Genomic DNA, 13,098 nt, shown 5'->3' with positions numbered 1-13,098 from the left:
TCTGGAAGAGATTTTTTTTTTTTTTTTTTTTCCTCCTCCGTGGTATCAGATATGTGAACCATAGTTGTTATCAAACTAATTACAAAAAAAAAAAAAAAAAAACACCTCAGAAAGTCATTTTTTACAGAGTTTTACATTCAAAGATCAGTTGTGAAGTGTCAGCCCAGTGCCAGAGATTGAGCATTTTGCCCTATCTTTGAAGACTCACAGAATGTTGTGTGTTACTAAAATGACACAAAATATCTCAAAAGAGAGGTCTGGCTGTCTACTTTACACAGGAGAAAAAGTTAGTTGCTAGCATGTGCTGTTCTTTACTTTTCTGCAGTTGAATATAGCTTGGTTTCAGAGTTTTATATTCAAGAGCAGCTGTGCAGTTTACATCCAAGTGCATCTTTCAGTGCACTAAATCTATTGCATATCTGTTTGTGTCACAAATACTATATATATATACACACACACACTCCCAACATCAATGGCATGAAACAGAATATAAACAATATATACAGTCCACAAAATAGTGTCCACAAAACCCAGAGGTAAAAAACTATGCATCACCATTTAGTTAGAAAAGGGATAATTAGCTTGCTTCCAGTATACATATAAAAAAACAATACTATTCGATGTTCAAGGTTGTACTTTATTACATACTTGTGTACAGGACAGGTTATTGTTACATTACATCTTGTGTTCAGGTACATAAGCGTAAAACTTTTTTACTTTTTTTCTGTACTTCCATCTACTGTTCTCATGTCTTACTAAATAAAGTACATCAATCAATCAAACTTCACTGTTTTCAATGTTCAATACTTCTACTCCACTACATCTCAGAGACAAACATTGCACTTTTACTCCACAAATGATTTGAAAACCCTATACACTTGGCTATTTGAAAATATCTGATCTACAAGCTCACAACGCGTCTCCTTGAACTTGTAGTTCAGTTCACTTCGTAGTGTGTCTCTGAGTGGTACTTCTCATAACACTCATCCGGGTGCATGGGCACTTTGCATTTTGTACACCACCACCTTGTCTCCCTCCGCTCTCCGGTGGCTTTCGTGCAAATCCTGCATCGCCTGCGTGGCCCCTTGCATCCGGCGGTGGGAGGCAACTTTGCCAGTACGTGGCCTGCCAAGTCGGGCTCCAGCCTAGCCTGAGGGTCGTGGTAGGGTGCCCTTTCTGCCCTAGGCGCCTTTGCAGGTGGAGGGGCATTCCTCCCTTCTAGCTCACCCCCAGCAGCTCTCGGGGGGGGCTGGGCTGGGCTGGTCCAGGACTTTACCACACATTTCATGAACTCTAGAAGACGTTTGCATTCGCCCTGTGGATTCTTGTTCCTGTAGATTATAAATGCATTGAACATACAAATTTCGAACAAATAGATTACAAATTTGTTTGTCCACTTGTTGGACTTTCTGACAAACGGGTAGTATGTAATGTTCTGGTCCAATCTATCCACCCCGTTCATGGACTTGTTGTATGCGACAACACAAGAGGGCTTCGCTTTGACCACTGTCCGACTCGGCTCACCCTTCTTGCCTTTCTGCCATACTGTGACGTTCTCGGTCTCAATCTGATGGAAAGTGGAGACCATTCTGACGATGTTCTTGTCCCGCCACCCCAAGACCATCACCTTGTCGTTGTGCCTTGAGATGGAATCTCCAACTTTCAGGTCAGCAGTAGTGAGCTCTCGAATGAGTGATGGTTCGCCTCGGTTCCGCCGCAGTGTACCGCAGACATGGGTCTGGAGGGTTAGCAGTATGTCACACATGCCTACAGAGTTATAGAAATTGTCCATATATAATCTGTGGCCAGAACCGGCTAAACCATCCAGAAGACCGGTCACTGTGTCAACCAGGGGAATCTGTTCTTCTCCACGACCGCAGTATGGCCTCATGTTGAAACAATATCCTGTCTCAGAGTCGCACAGGATGTAGGATTTTATGCCGTATTTGACAGGTTTCATGGGATTGTACACCTTGAAATTTAGCCTCCCACGAAACAGCAGTGTACCTTCATCTATACAAATGTTTTTGTTTGGTTGGTACATATCACGAAATTTGGCAACAATATAATCTAAAACTGGGCGGATTTTGGCCATCCTGTCCTTACCAGCCACAGGAGTAGCATTGTCACTGAAATGAAGGAAACGGGAAATAATTTGAAACCTGTTGCGACTCATGTGGTTGCTGAAGAAGGGGGTTGAATAGACGTCTTCAGTCGACCAGTACATCGAAAGCTCTGGCTTTCGAATGATGCCAGTCAGAAAATGGAGGCCAAGGAAGGTTTTTAGTTCTGGGATGTCAACAGGGTGCCACTCCCGAGCCCGAGAATACGGCTGCATTTCTTCGATAGCTGCTATGCACTGGTCAGCATACAAATTTGTCTGAGTGACAATTTGTTGGAGGAGCTCCTCAGTCAAGAAAAGCTCCAGGAAGTCCACTGCGTCCTCAGACTGGAGAGCAGCAGCAGCACCGCGTGGTCCAGGCTCTGCAGTAAAAGGGATGTATCTTGGATACCAGTCTCCAGTTTCCTTCCACACATCTGCAGCTGGAGCCAGACTGGGTCCCCCACGTCCTTCACCACGTCCTGCACCACGTCCTGCACCTCTGCTACGCCCCGGCCTGCCACAAGCTCTACCTCTGCTCTGTTGCCGCCCTGTAAATTATAGAATACATAATTACTATAAAATACATATTTTTTCATTTGTGTGGTACTGTAAGTGATGGATAATTAGTTTGATAACAACTATGGTTCACATATCTGATACCATTGAGGAGAAAAATAAACGGCTCCAGAGATTTCTGCTCCAGAGAGCATCCTTTTAGCTTGCTTCCACAATAAATATATATAAAAAGATACTATTGTCGGTCAGTCACAGTTTGAACTATTCAGCACAAGAACTTTTTTCTTACCTCTCTTGGATTTGCCAACAGGTGGCAAGGTAGACTCCTCCTTCTCCAACTCCTCCTCCCCCTCCTCTTCTAAAATCACAGTAGTAAAATAGAAAATAGTTTAGTAAATATGATCAAAATCATCTTAGTGTTATTTACACTCCCAGCATGTCTCAGGCTGGTCCATGCATTTATGATGTAAGGTAAAATGATTCTTACCATCACTACTACTGCTGCCCCCATCAGCACCGCCACCTGTAGCCCCAGCCCCACTGGTACCAGGCAACTCCTCGTCATCTGAAAACAGTGAGATTTTGGAAGTTTGGTAAATGTGATTTACACAAAATCAAATCAACGCTCCTCTTATCCAGAGCTACTTACAATAAGAACACATCAAAAGATACAGTAGCCTACAATGTAGGCTACTGTCTTAGATCAAAGACTTGAACTGAAAACAAAGGTCATGTCATGTAAACAACAATGTTTAGATCTTCATGGGGTTCTGAGCCCCCCTCCCTGCATCTGCTTGAACTATTGTAGATCATAGACCTGACCTGACAACAAAGGTCATGTCATGAAAACAGCAATGTTTACATCTTCATGAGGTTCTGTCAACAAGCATGTTCACTCACCTTTGATGTCATTTCACATCAAAGGGTGGTAGTTGACCTTTGTTGTCAGGTCAGGTCTATGATCAACAATAGTTCAAGCAGATGCAGGGAGGGGGGCTCAGAACCCCATGAAGATCTAAACATTGTTGTTTACATGACATGACCTTTGTTTTCAGTTCAGGTCTTTGATCTAAGACAGTTCAAGCACATGCAGGGAGGGGGGCTGTTGGCACCTGGCCTCCACCACCCCTGCTAAAATAGCATTTTTCCCCTCTTATTTTTTTGGACAGTTCAACATCCATTCATTTGTGTTGCTATGATTTATAATAACCACTAGATGTCATCATTACCACCATACACTTTTACCATGCCATATGGTCTATATCTATATGGGCCAAGTTCTTGCGCATAAGACATCCAATGTACTATATTTTCGAATGTTTTTTTATACATTTTATACAGTACGACATGCACATCCATAACACGAATTTGAGCTGGCGATGAACACATTATATAAAGCAGATCGCACACCGAGTGCTCCAACTTTGAGGTGTAATAAAAAAAGATAGCAAATCTACAAGCTCACAACGTCGCAAGCGATGCATTGTGAGCGTGTATATCGGCCATTTTCAAATGATTTTTATAGCGACGCGTTGTGAGCTTGTAGATCTGCAAGCTCACAACGCGTCGCTATAAAAATCATTTGAAAATGGCCGATCTACACGCTCACAAACAAACACACACACACACACACACAGTCATTTTATCTGGAGGCTAGGCTGCAAGTTGCGCAGCGGGCCTTTTACGCGCGCCGTTCGTGTTGGGTTTGAGCAATGAACAATATATAAAGCAGATGAAAGAATAGTATGAATGAAAAGTTGTTCTTCACACACACACACACACACAGTCATTTTATCTGGAGGCAAGGCTGCAAGTTGCGCAGCGGGCCTTTTACGCGCGCCGTTCGTGTTGGGTTTGAGCAATGAACAATATATAAAGCAGATGAAAGAATAGTATGAATGAAAAGTTCTTCTTACCACTGTCAATGACAGGAAGATCGGGTCTCGTGGGTTCCCACACATCCCCGGAATCACAGTCGTCTGAGAATGAGAGTGTGGAGCACTGTGGAGAATTGAATGGGGACTCCACGAACTCACGACGCTCTCGATAGTCCCGATCCGCTGTTTTTCGGGCACTGCAACGACGTTTTGGAGGTGTGTCGGTTCCGACACTAGTCTCCGGTCCAGCCTCGACACCAGGTTCATCTTCACCAGACAGCTCGGAATCGGTCTGCGGCAGGGCCTTTTGTTGAACCCAATACTGCATCGACTCCTCCAGGGTACGCTGCCGTAAAGAGCCTGCGGCGCTCGGTGTGCTGATCGGCCGAGCAGCCGCGGGGAGAGGCCGTTTGAGCCTAGGCTTTCTTGGCATGGCTGTATAAAACTAACTAAAACTAACACTGAAATAAACTACAAACTAAATAAACTCACTCACCTCACTCCTCACTCTCAACGCCCTTCTCTCAACTCACTATAAACATACAATACAATTACACTAACTTTTTTTTTTACTTTTTTTTTTTTTTTTTTTTTACACAAATACAGAATACAAATACAATAAACTAAATCTGCTCTTTCCTCACTCCTCTCTCTCTGTCAACTCTCTTCCCTATCAATACAAATAAGCTAAATCTAACTAAATCTCCCGATCCCTAAACTCTAAAACACTAACACTATCTCTGTCTATCTCTCTCTGTCTCTCTCTTTCCCTCACTCCTCTCTCTCTGTCAACTCCCTTCCCTATCAATGCCAATAAACTAAATCTAACTAAATCTCCCGATCCCTAACACTAACACTATCTCTCTGTCTATCTCTCTCTCTGTCTGTCTGTCTCTCTCTGTCTCTCTCAATCACTGTCTGTCTCTGCTCAAATCACGTACCTACTCCCACGATCAGAGCAGTGTTTCTGGGAGCTATTTATTTGTTTTGGTTTGATCACGTGGTTAACTGGTGGATTTCTGGTTAACCCTATGTGACCCAGACAAGTCAAGGACACCAAAAGATGCGGAAAAGCCCCCTCTATTGTAAAACCACTGAAAACCCAAAACGCGTCTAACGCGTCGACGGCCAACTGGACAAAGTAGCAATTGACGCGTTTTCGAGTCAACGGCAGTAAAAGAGTTAATTTAAAAGGGATACTGGGCAGGATCAGAGAGCTGTGTGACCCCTCTCTGACAGGTATCAAAGTGATTGCTGTCTTTGATGCATTCATTGATTAGAGAGAGCAAAAACGAGTTTGACACTTTTATGGCCCAATCAATCAACTCCTTCACAACCCCTCTGGAGTTCAAAGGGATCAATTCGGAGCTCCGGCCGAGCCCCCCCCCCTCTCCCCCCACAGACTTTTCAGGTTATACTTGGATGTGACAAAAACAAATCACATCCATACTAAATTATAGTTAGTATCCTAGTTAGTACCCGGGTTCCTTGAGGGGGTTCCAAAAGGTCTGTAACTCTGAGAGTGTACATCTGGTTCCATGTGTTCGCTCTCTGAGTTATAGGGGTCGTTGAAATTAGAACAGAGTTTGAGAACCACTGATTTAGTCCATTCTTCAAAGAGTATACCAAAGTGTGACATCACTGCCACTAGAGGCCACTAGAGACCACTATCCGCCTGGGTCACAGAGTCATTTCCTTCCATTGACAATACCATAGGGTCTCAATAGCATCGTGGCATAATAAGAACTGTGTTCCAAAAATCAACAAATATGCCATTTTACTCGTATGAATATGAAGCATCAACTGTCGGTGGAAAAGTACAAATTTGTCCAAAGAGTAGGAAAATACATACATGTTCTCGAAACACAGACGTTATCAGATGTAACTCAATATCACAAACGACACAGAGTCACATACCTGACAGAATTCAGGGCTGATTTGTTTATTTTTGGAACTCAGTTCTTCTATGAGGTGATCTAAGATAACCATGTGGTATTTTCAATAGAAAAAATCACACCCAGTGTGAAATGAGCGGTGCTATTTATGAGTTATTAATTTCATCATGCATCTCGGTAGCCAATCACAGCAGGTCCTGCGAAGTGACGTGCTTACATTTTTTACATTATTATTAATTTCATCATGCGTCTCGCAAGCCAATCACAGCACGTCTGCGAAGTTTGAAGTTAATTTCATCATGTGTCTCGCTAGCCAATCACAGCACGTCACACTGGGTGTGATTTTTTTTTAGCCTATGGGCGTGTTTTCCACAGCATGGCGTCACAGCGAATGACAATTTTTCACAACGGAAAGAAAAACTTTCACCACGGATGGGTCCTCCTAAACCCTCTTATAGGAGCGGTTACACCGCTCAAAAATACTTCCGCAACCCAGGGGACGACGGAGTGATGTCAGGACTTTGATACTCTATAGTTTGACTCATAGATTCTCGTCATGGGGTGTTTTCAGTGGATTACGATAGAGGGCGCCCTTCCGCAGCCTGTGAATGATTATGATGATGATGATGATGATGAAGAGTACACCCACAAATCACGCGATCACAACGTCATTTACGATCATTTAGTGTTATAGGATTTATAAGAATAACATTTTCTCTAGTTTCTGTTGCTTTTTGGTGAAAACAAGTTACATTCAACTGCCCATAACTATGGAATGGATTCAACTGCCCATAACTATGGAATGGATTCAACTGCCCATAACTATGGAATGGATTATCGCGACGGCACGCGATCGCCCCCCCCCCCCCCCTGATTCTCCAAGAAGAGCAGCTAAAGGGCAGTTAAAGAGTTAAGTAGTATGCTTTAACTATGTCTTTACCTGGTTGTTCAGGAAGTTGGAGTTGGTGAGGAACATGGAGAGCATGGAGAAGCTGCCAGTGTTGTCCAGACTGCTGGAGACGTTGGGAGCCTCGTCGTCGTCAAAGCAACCCGAGTCTGAGGCGTAGTCCTGGGGATACGGGAGCAAAGATTGTATTGTTTAGACCCAGGGGTCTTAAACAGGGGGTCCGGGACCCCTAGGAGTCCTCAGAGTTACTACAGGGGGTCCGCCAAATCTGATGGGGAACATTAATCGAAAATAGCCGATCTACAAGCTCACAACTAGTGCAGCGTTGTGAGCTTGTAGATCGGCTGTTTTCTGAGAGTTGGTGTAGAGCTCTCTATCTAACCCCTGCTCACTTTGATAGGTTTCTATGGCTCAGGTATGGCTCAAGATAGTAAAAATGTTAAACGGCATCGCCGATCCACGCGGATTAATGCAGCTTTCGGGCGCGCTACTATTGCTTTTCTGGGTACCTTTGAGAAATCTCTGCAACTTCTAAGCGACAAGCTATTAGCCCGAGACCAGACAGTGGTAGCCGCGAGTACGAGAGAGAGTGGTTTGAGCGTCAAGGGACCCTGGATACCGCCTTCCCAAATACAAAAAAGGTAAACAGGGTCCCGAAAGGGGCTAGGCTCAAGATACACCACAACATTGGGATACCCATGTACCTGTCAAAGTACTTCAAAAACGTAAATAAAGTCCACAATCACAATACCAGAGGCAGCTCCACTGATCATCTCCAACCCAGATTTGTTTTTTTTTCCTTTAAAATGTCTGTCTTTTAATGCCTCCATGAATTGAGTACGTGAGGATCCCATTTGAAACAAGACATTGCGGCTTTCCTGTCGATTCATTTTAGTTGACCTTGTATTGTAAACTGTACTTCCATGTGCTTTTTCTCTGCAAACTTCTCAATAAAGTATTCAGTCAATAAATCAATCGTGTCTCCTACCTTGGCCAGGCTCTCTATCTGGTTGTGTCTCAGCAGCTGAGGCTTGTTGCTCAGACTCATCAGGTGGCGGTTGGGGCTCTGATGCTTGTTGAGCGTGTCGAAGGTCTCCGCCAGGTGCCGGGCGTCTAGCTCCGCCTCCAGCGCCTTCTGCTTCCTGACGTAGAGCGACGGGGCGCAGGAGCCCGGCGAGATGACCGCCGTGTCCTTGTACTGCAGGGGTAGAGAAGATAACATAAGATATAGATCGTTATACATCTTCATAGCTACCGGCACAAAGGACTGTCTCAGTCTATTGCTTTCTCATCCCCTTAGGGAAGATGAATCTATCATCATTACCCCTGCTGCTGAACCTTCCCACCATCTCCATGTGAAGGGGATTAAAGTGGTTGTCCAGCCTCCTCGCTACATACCTTCAGCGGCCGGTTGGTCAGCAGGTTGCGTAGCGCCGCGGCGCTGCCCATGGCGATCATCTTGTGCTTGGAGTGGATCAGGTTGCGCAGCATGGCGACGGCACCCAGGTCCCACAGCAGCTCCTGATTGGATAAGATAGAAACAAGGAATAATACTTAATAATAATAGAGAACCGAAGTGTGACATCACTGTCAGACTAGGGGCTGCAAGCCCCGCCTGGTTATTTTTTTTCTATCGAAAATACCACAGGGTTATCTTAGATCGCATCATACAAGAACTGTGTTCCAAAAATAAACAACTTAGCCCCGTGATTTTACTCATATGGATATGAAGGGGCGGCAGTGGCTCAGGGGTAGAGTGGCCGGGTTGAGTGAACTGGAAAACCGCAAGGTTCCCAGTTCGATCCCGGACTGGGGCGCTCCCCTAGAGTTAGTGTCGAAGTGTCCTTGAGCAAGACGCTGAACCCCTAATTGCTCCCGATGAGCAGGTTGGTGCCTTGCATGGTTTCCTCCGCCATCGGTGTATGAATGTGTGAGTGAATGGGTTAATGGCACAATCAATGTAAAGCGCTTCGGATGGAAGCGCTATATAAATGCACCATTTACCATTTATGAAGCATCAACTGACGGTGAGAAAGGCGTTATGAGATTGTAGATTGGCTATTTTCGCTATTATATATCATATTTTAAAATAATAATAGAAAAAGGAACGGTTTGGGACATACAAGATTTCCGTTCGACAACGGTGGTATACAAGCGTGTGTACCTGGTCCTTGGACTATGAATCTATGCTAGTGTACCTGGTCCTTGGACTATGAATCTATGCTAGTGTACCTGGTCCTTGGACTATGAATCTGTGCTAGTGTACCTGGTCCTTGGACTATGAATCTATGCTAGTGTACCTGGTCCTTGGGGCTGCGAGCAGACAGGTTCCACAGGGTTCCACAGGCATTGCTGACGATGGTCAGGCTGTGAGAGCGGAGGTGACCCAGCAGGGTCTGCAGACAGTTGTGGTCCCTGAGGATTTGTCTGGAGGCGGAAGAGACAGGAAAAAAAAGGAAATTAATGTTTTCACGTCTAAATAGATGTAGCCTATCTTTTTTCTCAAGAGGGACAATGCCTGTCGCAAGTTGATGATGTAATTTGTCCATGTGTGGTCTAGCCCTATGGAATTTATGGAATGCATGTGAGAAAAAAAAACATATTTAAAGTATTGATTTGATGCTCATATTAACCTTATAGGAAGTATTACGTTGTTTTTGGGGCGGTATAACCGCCCCCTATAAGTGAGTTTTGGACACTGACCAATCCTGCACCGTGATTGGCCAATAGTCTACAACGCAGTCTACAACCCTAACCCTTCCACAGTCAATGCAAATCTATACTTTTGCAAAGTCAGCCAATCACATTACAGCTAGTGTCATCACCACTAGCTGTAATGTGATTGGCTGAATTCAGGACTGTGATTGGCTAGCGAAACACATGACACATGTGCAGCCCTATGAATAGCAGTATGGACTTAAAAAAAGTTATTTGTTCTTTTTTTAAGTGAGTCATGTTGTGATGACACACCGCCCACTTCACACTGGGTGTGATTTTTTATTTTCACATGCATTCCATACATTCCATATGGCTAGACCACACACGGACAAATGACATCATCAACTTACGACGGGCATTGCCCCTATTGAGTGAAAGATGAACTGTTTCTAAAATAAATACAATATTTAATGTGTTTTTAATTCAATATTTTAGTTATAGAGGACAATTATAATGTATATTAAGGCATAGTTGGCTTATTAGCCAGAGTTCCTTTTAAAGAATGCTCTATTTTAATTGAAGTAACTAAAGTTTTCAACTAATTGTAGTGGAGTAAAACGTATAATATCTGCCTCTGAGATGTAGTGGAGTAGAAGTAAAAGTATTGAAGATTAGAAATAGTACCTCACAATTGTACTCAAGTACTGTACTTGAGTAAATGTACTTAGTTACTTTACACACACTGGAATTGTATAACTAATGATCGGTTTTACCTGTAATCCTCTCTGGTGGCGATCAGACTGGACACGTTCCTCAGGATCCCTCCTCCGCTCTCGATGATGGCCAGAGAGTTGGTCTGGCAGCGGTAGGTCAGTGTGCTGACTAGGAAGCCCAGAGCGCCCTCTACTGAGCAGATGGCCACCTTGTTCTCTATGGAGTGAGCGGACAGGTTCCACAGAGCCGAGAGCAGGCTCTTCAGAGTGGATTCCTTCAATGGAAAAGAGAAAGACAAAAGCAGCCGCTTGTTTGTGTTTTTAAACCTTTAAGACTTGGGAACGCATCTTGTGTCATTTTTCAAGCATCTTGTGCAATTTTTCAAGCTCATAGCGCGGAGCTTGTATATCTGCTCATTTTGAAAAATCGTGAATGTTTGTGCAAATCTTTGAATATATATATTGTTAAAGCGAACATTTGTAACTCAAATCTTTGCTTCTGGGGGTCCCTGGAACAAAATACTTTAAGATGGGGGTCCGCGGCCAAATACATATAATTTTGGGGGTCCTTCACATGAAAAAGTTTGAGAACCACTGATTTAGAAACAATAGGTTTTCAGAAAACTGTTAGGATTTAGAAGACATTTTGGAGAATTGGCCTCAGGTCTTAATGGGTTAAACTGAAATAAGGTCCATTGCAGTGTTGCCAAGTCTGCTTATTATTATATACGACTTTGGTCTTCTTGTACTGTAAAGTTGCTTGTAAATATTGTTAGTTGTGGGTTACGTGGGTTTTTTGGGCTTGTTTCTAATGTGTAGTTGCTTAATTGGGCTTGTGTCTAAAGTGTAGTTGCTTATTTGGGCTTGTTCATAAAGTGTATTTGCTTATTTGGGCTTGTTTATAAAGTATAGTTGCTTATTTGGGCTTGTTGGCTACTTGCAACCAAGGGCTGTTGCAAGGAGTTGCATTGGTGTGGACTGGCCTTAAAACTGTTGTGTTGCAAGGAGTTCCGACTAGTTGCATTGTCATGTTCTGGCCTTTAGCTCAGAGACCATGTAGCTAAAGAATGGTTTAGAAGCTGTTGTAACGTTCACTTTCCCAGTGGAAATAATAGACTCCAGCCTGCTTCCGGTCTCCTAAAAAAGGCATCCCGTGTGTGTGTGTGTGTGTGTGTGTGTGTGTGTGTGTGTGTGTGTGTGTGTATGTGTGTGTGCCTGTTAGGGGTGTGCCGATATATCGTCCCACGATATATCGCGATACGTTTTCGTGACGATATGTATCGTTTTGGGGGAAAAAAATATCGTTTTTGAAAAAAAAAAAAAAAACATTTCAAAAAAAAAAAATTCAAACATTTTTTTTTTTCATTATAATCAGGCATGCAAACAGCCCCGAGGTGAAAAGGGTGACAAAATGTTGTTGTTTTTTTCGGGTCAGATGTCACACTATTGCCCTATTTGGATTGAAAACGGCTATTGTAGCTGAAAAGCTACAAGTTTGCATGTCTTTATAATGCAAAAACAGAATTATTTGTTTGCATTTACTTTTTTCCTCCCCCATATATTTTCATAATAAAAAAAGTGTGTATCGTATCGTATCGAAATCGTATCGAAGTTGTGAGCCAAATATCGTATCGTATCGTTTGGTGAAATTAGTGTATCGGCACACCCCTAGTGCCTGTGTGTGTGTGCGTGTGTGTGTGTGTGTGTGTGTGTGTGTGTGTGTGTGTGCTTTTACCTTGGTGGCTTGCAGGGCACAGGTGATGAGAGCCGACACGCTGCCGATGTCTCGGAGGACTCTCTTGCTGTTGTTGTCGGCTCTCCAGGACAGGTTCCTCAGGATGCTGGAGACCACCTGATGGAGCTCCTCACTGTCTGAGGCCAGCTGGGCCACCAGGGCCTGGAGACACGCCTTCTTAGAGCACAGAGTGGCCTAGAGAGACACAGAGAGAGAGAGGTTAGAGACACAGAGAGAGAGAGAGAGAGAGAGAGAGAGAGAGAGAGAGAGGTTAGAGACACGCCTTCTTAGAGCACAGAGTGGCCTGGAGACACAGAGAGAGAGAGAGAGAGAGAGAGAGAGAGAGAGAGAGAGGTTAGAGACACGCCTTCTTAGAGCACAGAGTGGCCTAGAGAGACACAGAGAGAGAGAGAGAGAGAGAGAGAGAGGTTAGAGACACGCCTTCTTAGAGCACAGAGTGGCCTAGAGACACACAGAGAGAGAGAGAGAGGTTAGAGACACGCCTTCTTAGAGCACAGAGTGGCCTAGAGAGACACAGAGAGAGAGAGAGAGGTTAGAGACACGCCTTCTTAGAGCACAGAGTGGCCTAGAGAGACACAGAGAGAGAGAGAGAGAGAGAGAGAGAGAGGTTAGAGACACGCCTTCTTAGAGCACAGAGTGGCCTAGAGACACACAGAGAGAGAGAGAGAGGTT

At 44.0% G+C, this 13,098-nt stretch overlaps 1 protein-coding gene across 1 annotated transcript in view; it reads right to left on the bottom strand.

Moving 5' to 3' along the window:
* apc2 (APC regulator of WNT signaling pathway 2) overlaps window positions 1–13,098 on the bottom strand; it is a gene marked incomplete at both ends in the record, with an annotated part of 57,142 nt that overhangs the window by 7,464 nt on the left and 36,580 nt on the right. The window contains 6 exons of the mRNA XM_084066250.1: window positions 7,333–7,461; window positions 8,288–8,497; window positions 8,698–8,820; window positions 9,600–9,726; window positions 10,731–10,945; window positions 12,406–12,600. Coding sequence (XP_083922376.1) covers window positions 7,333–7,461; window positions 8,288–8,497; window positions 8,698–8,820; window positions 9,600–9,726; window positions 10,731–10,945; window positions 12,406–12,600 — 999 coding nt within the window. The remainder of the gene's footprint in view (window positions 1–7,332; window positions 7,462–8,287; window positions 8,498–8,697; window positions 8,821–9,599; window positions 9,727–10,730; window positions 10,946–12,405; window positions 12,601–13,098) is intronic.

This window comes from Gymnoscopelus microlampas (assembly GCF_963454915.1).
Source record: "Gymnoscopelus microlampas genome assembly, chromosome: 9".
NCBI classification, from domain to species: Eukaryota; Metazoa; Chordata; class Actinopteri; order Myctophiformes; family Myctophidae; genus Gymnoscopelus; species Gymnoscopelus microlampas.
The sequence above is the reverse complement of the archived record's forward strand: the minus strand, read 5'-3'. Positions and strand labels throughout refer to the sequence as shown.